At 50.4% G+C, this 6000-nt stretch overlaps 1 protein-coding gene across 1 annotated transcript in view; it reads right to left on the bottom strand.

Moving 5' to 3' along the window:
* The window catches only part of LOC132462361 (low-density lipoprotein receptor-related protein 8-like), a 35270-nt gene that overhangs the window by 3345 nt on the left and 25925 nt on the right, over positions 1 to 6000 (bottom strand). The window contains exons 7-10 of the mRNA XM_060057852.1: positions 5051 to 5222; positions 3359 to 3586; positions 1271 to 1389; positions 428 to 567 (exon numbers count right to left, since the gene is read on the bottom strand). Coding sequence (XP_059913835.1) covers positions 428 to 567; positions 1271 to 1389; positions 3359 to 3586; positions 5051 to 5222 — 659 coding nt within the window. The remainder of the gene's footprint in view (positions 1 to 427; positions 568 to 1270; positions 1390 to 3358; positions 3587 to 5050; positions 5223 to 6000) is intronic.

Genomic DNA, 6000 nt, shown 5'->3' with positions numbered 1-6000 from the left:
CACCATAACACGTAGAGCTCATTATTATTATTATATATATTATTATTATTATATTATTATCCATTATACAGCGCTAGAGCCTCATTGGATGCTGCCCAGACAGCCTTGGCTATGGTTTTAATATTATATTATTTAAGACAATAACAAAACAAATAATAATGTATAATTAGGATTGCGGTTATGATTAAGATTATTCATATCATATTTAATGCTGTTGGTATTATTCATATTTTAGTTTTTTTTACCGTACATTATCTATGTTTTTATTCCTCCATATTCATGACAGCGTATCCATTCTGATTCTACAGAACTAGATCGTGGATCTACCAGTCGGCAGTCGACCCGTCACGATCGGGATCAGGCCCTTTTCAGTTCCCCAACGCCTCACTCAGACACCCACACCCCCACCCACCCCCCCCCCCCCCACCTCGAACACGGCCAGGGCGTAGGGCTGGCCCAGCGTCTGGGCGGAGGCCAGGTGCGTGCGGCGGTGTGCTCCGTTCAGATCCACGCTGGCGATCAGGTGCAGCTTGGAGTCCACCCAGTAGAGACGCCTGTTAGCCACGTCTGGACACACACACACACACACACACACACACACACACACACACACACACACACACACACACACACACACACACACACACACACACACACACACACACACACACACACACACACACACTCATGTTTGCTTTCAATTGATTATGTACACAGTACATACTCCTGATGCCACAAACCTCATTAGGGGATATATCATCTTAATGTCACATTGTCCCTTTTATACACACCTATTATATTGAATCAATCCTTATCCACAGCTCACACTTCAAAGACAATGCAGCGCTTGATTCTGTCGCCCACTTCAAACCAGTCCCTCAGTACGGGCGCTTCAATCACTCACATTCACATACTTTAAACGATGAAGTACAGAAGCATGTTGTTTGAATCAACTCTTATCTAGGGCCTAGATAAGAGGGCCTAGTGTCATTTCACAGCCAGAGAGCTGGTCTCCTCTCCCTCAGAGATCACACTGAGCCAGACATTCAGTCAAATTAGATCCATTCAAGAATTAGTGAAATCATTCATTATTTAAAACATTTGTTAGTTCATTCATTGCTTCATTCATCCATTCACGATGAGGCCCCAGAGCCGTATCCTCTCACCGCCTCGTCATTCATTCATCATCTAATCCCGGGTCCCCCCAGCCCAGCGGGCGTCCCCCCAGCCCAGCGGGCGTCCCCCCAGCCCAGCGGGCGTCCCCCCTCACCCAGCGAGATGCCGTTGGGCCACTCGATGTGGCTGTTCACCAGCACCTGCCGGTCCACGCCGTTCATCCCAGACTTCTCTATCTTGGCCGGCGTTCCCCAATCCGACCAGTACATGAACCTGGAGGGAACCAACGATCACAACGTTACACATAGCCTACACAACCAACGATCACAACGTTACACATAGCCTACAGAACCAACGATCACAACGTTACACATAGCCTACACAACCAACGATCACAACGTTACACATAGCCTACACAACCAACGATCACAACGTTACACATAGCCTACACAACCAACGATCACAACGTTACACATAGCCTACACAACCAACGATCACAACGTTACACATAGCCTACACAACCAACGATCACAACGTTACACATAGCCTACACAACCAACGATCACAACGTTACACATAGCCTACACAACCAACGATCACAACGTTACACATAGCCTACACAACCAACGATCACAACGTTACACATAGCCTACACAACCAACGATCACAACGTTACACATAGCCTACAGACACAACCAACGATCACAACGTTACACATAGCCTACACAACCAACGATCACAACGTTACACATAGCCTACACAACCAACGATCACAACGTTACACATAGCCTACACAACCAACGATCACAACGTTACACATAGCCTACACAACCAACGATCACAACGTTACACATAGCCTACACAACCAACGATCACAACGTTACACATAGCCTACACAACCAACGATCACAACGTTACACATAGCCTACACAACCAACGATCACAACGTTACACATAGCCTACAGAACCGCAATCACAACAGGACACATTACATGTAGCCTAGACAGAACTACAATCATAACATGACACATGATCGAGGTAATAATCCAGGTAATCCAACCTCAAAACAAGCAAACAACATTACATATAACATCACATTTCATGAAAACACCATCATAACATTACACATAACAGGTCAGGTGTTTTTAACCACATTCATTCACACAACACCTGAGCAGGAGAGCTCATCATATGAGTGTTGGACCAGTACGTTGAAGTCTTAACATAACCCCGATCCAAGCACAACATAAGGGGCAGTTGGCTTTGAGAATGTGCTTTTTCAGGGGATCCTAAATGTTTGGGATGAGGATGATGACGTGTCTGTGCTGGTCTACTCTGCGCGGCAGTCATGTCTTGGATCAGTGATACAACGAAGACATCTGGGTCTGATAAGTTCTATTTTTGGTATCCCTCTCTTCATCATCGCCGCGGTTCATCAGACGAGGGAGACGTATCTCTAGGCTGCGTGGCTCATACAAAGATCCCTAGATTGGTTGTGACGATGTGGGACAGTATTTATAACACCGTTTGACACCATGGTGATAAATGAGCATCCACTTCAGGTTTATTTCTGTCTGTTTAGTCATGAAGAGTCAAGGTGCAAAGTTATATCGTTTAAAGTCTTTGCAGAATAAAAGTCAACTCTCAATATTTTTGGATCCACAATACTTAATTTTTGTGTATCACTTGTGTCCACTCGGAACAAGGCAAATAAATAAATACAATTCATATAAAGAATGAATGACCCCAGATCTGCATGGCAAAGCCCGGACATGAGTAGCACTGTGAGACCATATTCAGGGTGGATGAATCAGTCTGGAGAGATGAGGAATGACTCAGGAGGACGGACACACACACAGACACAGACACAGACACACACAGACACAGACACACACACAGACACAGACACAGACACACACAGACACAGACACAGACACACACAGACACAGACACACACAGACACAGACACAGACACAGACACACACAGACACAGACACAGACACAGACACACACAGACACAGACACACACAGACACAGACACAGACACAGACACACACAGACACAGACACAGACACAGACACACACAGACACAGACACAGACACACACAGACACAGACACAGACACAGACAGACAGACATCTTTCAATTCCATGAGTGTATATATCCTAACCTAGATGACCCAAGTTGTGATCTAACGTTTTACCTTATCAACACACACAGACGCACACAGACACACACTGACCCGTTGTGGGGGTCCAGGACGACGGCGCGCGGCTCGCTGAGCTCGGTGGAGACCAGCACGCGGCGCCGGGCACCGTCCACCGAGGCCACCGACAGCGTCTTGTGGCCGGCGTCCGTCCAGTACAGGTTGTGCTGCAGCCAGTCCAGGGCCAGCCCCACCGGGGCCTGGAGAGAGGCCTGCAGCAGGGGCACCTGCTGGCTGGGATCACTGGCCTCCTGGATGAAGGCGCTGGAGAGGGGAGGTGGTGGGGGGGAGGGGGGGGGGGGGGGAGGGGGGGGGGGGGGAGGGGGAGGGGAGATAGGTCGAGGGGGAGGGGGGGGGGGGGGGGATAGGTCGAGGGGGGGGAGGGGGGGAGGAAGGGGGGAGATAGGGCGAGGGGGGGAGGAAGGAGGCGGGGTGGGGTGGGGGGGAGATAGCGCGAGGGGGGGAGGGGGGGAGGAAGGAGGAGGGGTGGGGGGGAGATAGGGCGAGGGGGGGGAGAGGGGTGTAGAGTGTGGTGTGGGGGGTGGCGGGAGGGAGCGTTGGAGAGAGAGAATGAGGGAAAGGAGTGAGGGGGGGATGGGGGAGGAGGGAGGGAGGGAGGGGAGAGGGAGGGAGGGAGGGAGGGGAGAGGGAGGGAGGAGAGAGGGAGGAGAGAGGGAGGGAGGGAGGAGAGAGGGAGGGAGGGAGGGAGGAGAGAGGGAGGGAGGGGAGAGGGAGGAGAGTGAGGAGGGAGGGGGTGGAGAGAGCGGAGAGGGTGGGAGGGAGGGAGGAGAGAGGGAGGGAGGGAGGAGAGAGGGAGGGAGGGAGAGGGAAGGGAGTGAGGAGGGAGGGAGAGAGGGCAGAGGGTGGGAGAAGGACGATGAGGAAAGAGAGGTTAAGAAGGTATGGGGAGGGTTAGATAGGTACGAAGGGGGAGAGGGGGAGGAGAGGAGGAGGAGAGAGGAGGAGGGAGGCAAGAGGGATGGGAAAGATGGCAGATTAATCAAAATCATAGATTAATGGCTAAAAAGTACTGCAATGGCTCATGTGACAATGTTCAAGCACACACGCACGCGCGCACACACACACGCACACACACACACACACACACACGCCTGCACTGCCCAGCCTTGGGGGTGGATTGGTGAATGGCTTCGACGGAAGGTTAGCTTCACCGCTGTATAGAAAGGCCTTATCAGCAGCGACAGCACCTGGCCCTTCATGCTAATGACCCGCCCTGACACCAGCCGCGGGGTGGGGGTCAGCCAGGGGGTCTCCAGGAGGAAGCCTTCCAGCGGCAGCCTCCCCGTGGGGCCGCTATCACCGGCAGCCGTTGTGTAACGGGAGCTAAGCTGCTCTCTGAGGTAGGGGGGGGCGGGACTCTCAGTTTGGGTTATAGATGTTCCACAATATCCCAAAGACTCCTACAGCTATCCTATCACACACTCTCGCTTTGCCAACCTCGTCGTGAAGCAGGGACAACTTTAATTCAGTCTCCACCGTTTCCTTTAGATTTGAGGATGATTCTTGACCTCTCATTACAGATAGGTGATTTATCTCAAGTGCACTTTGGGGAGAAACAGACGCCAAGTCCCCCGTGTTACAATGAAGGTAAAAGGTAACATGTTTGCATATCTACGACTGTATCCAGACCACCTAACACAAAGGACATCAACATAACCCGAGCACATCCCCCCGTCCCCCACACCGGTCCTGGGGCTGAGGCCGTACCTGGAGATCTTGCGGTGGAAGCGGTCGGACCAGAAGATGCGGTTGTTGGCCACGTCCACGTCGAGGGCCACGGCGTTCTTCTGGGTGGAGACCACCTGGGTATACTCGCGCTTCACCGGGTCGATGCGGCGGATCTCGTGGCGGTTGGTGACCAACAGGTACGCACTCTTCCCTGGAGGTGAAGAACCACGCAGGAGCACATGTTGAACATCAGTCAAAGGATTAGAAGCAACTAGGATTTAATTCCCTCTTCCTTGGAGGTGAATAAACTAACATGAGCACTTGTCCATCATCAGTCACAGAATTAGAAGTATTAAGGATTTTAATTCCCTCTTCCTTGGAGGTGAATAATCAAACAGGAACACGTCAGGCAGCGTTGCAAGGATAAGAAGTATTTAGGCTTTTAATTCCCTCTTCCCTTGAAGGTAAATAAACAAACACAAGCGCACATCAAGCATCGGTCAAAGAAGGAGATTGCATCGCAACGAAACTGAGACCTCTTTTGATTCGGCAGCAAAGATTCTGTATTTTTAGAATAGTGACTGCTTGTGATTCATCAAGTAGATAAAACCCCCCAAACAACACCACCATGACATGGTTAACACATAAAACATCAAATAAACAGGATTCAGAGATATAACTCAGCCACGCCCTAGAGATAATTGACACATGAATCATGGATTATAAGTATCTATACATTATTGATGATACCGAAGCTTTGCGGAGAGGAGACGCTTTGACAAATAAACGGGAGCACGGATTGCTTTGAATGGAGCTGGAGGTAGAGGGTAGCTTACACTTGACAATGATGATGATGATGATGATGATGATGGATGGGTGACATACAGGAGAGAGGAGCCAGCTGGAGGCTGATGAGGTCAGTTATCTACGCTGACCACAACCGGCCGCCATTAAGCCTGAAGGATGGATGTTGACATTTGGTCCCGGCG

This window comes from Gadus macrocephalus, chromosome 8 (genome assembly GCF_031168955.1).
Source record: "Gadus macrocephalus chromosome 8, ASM3116895v1".
NCBI lineage: Eukaryota > Metazoa > Chordata > Actinopteri > Gadiformes > Gadidae > Gadus > Gadus macrocephalus.
This window is presented reverse-complemented; position numbering and strand designations above follow the sequence as displayed.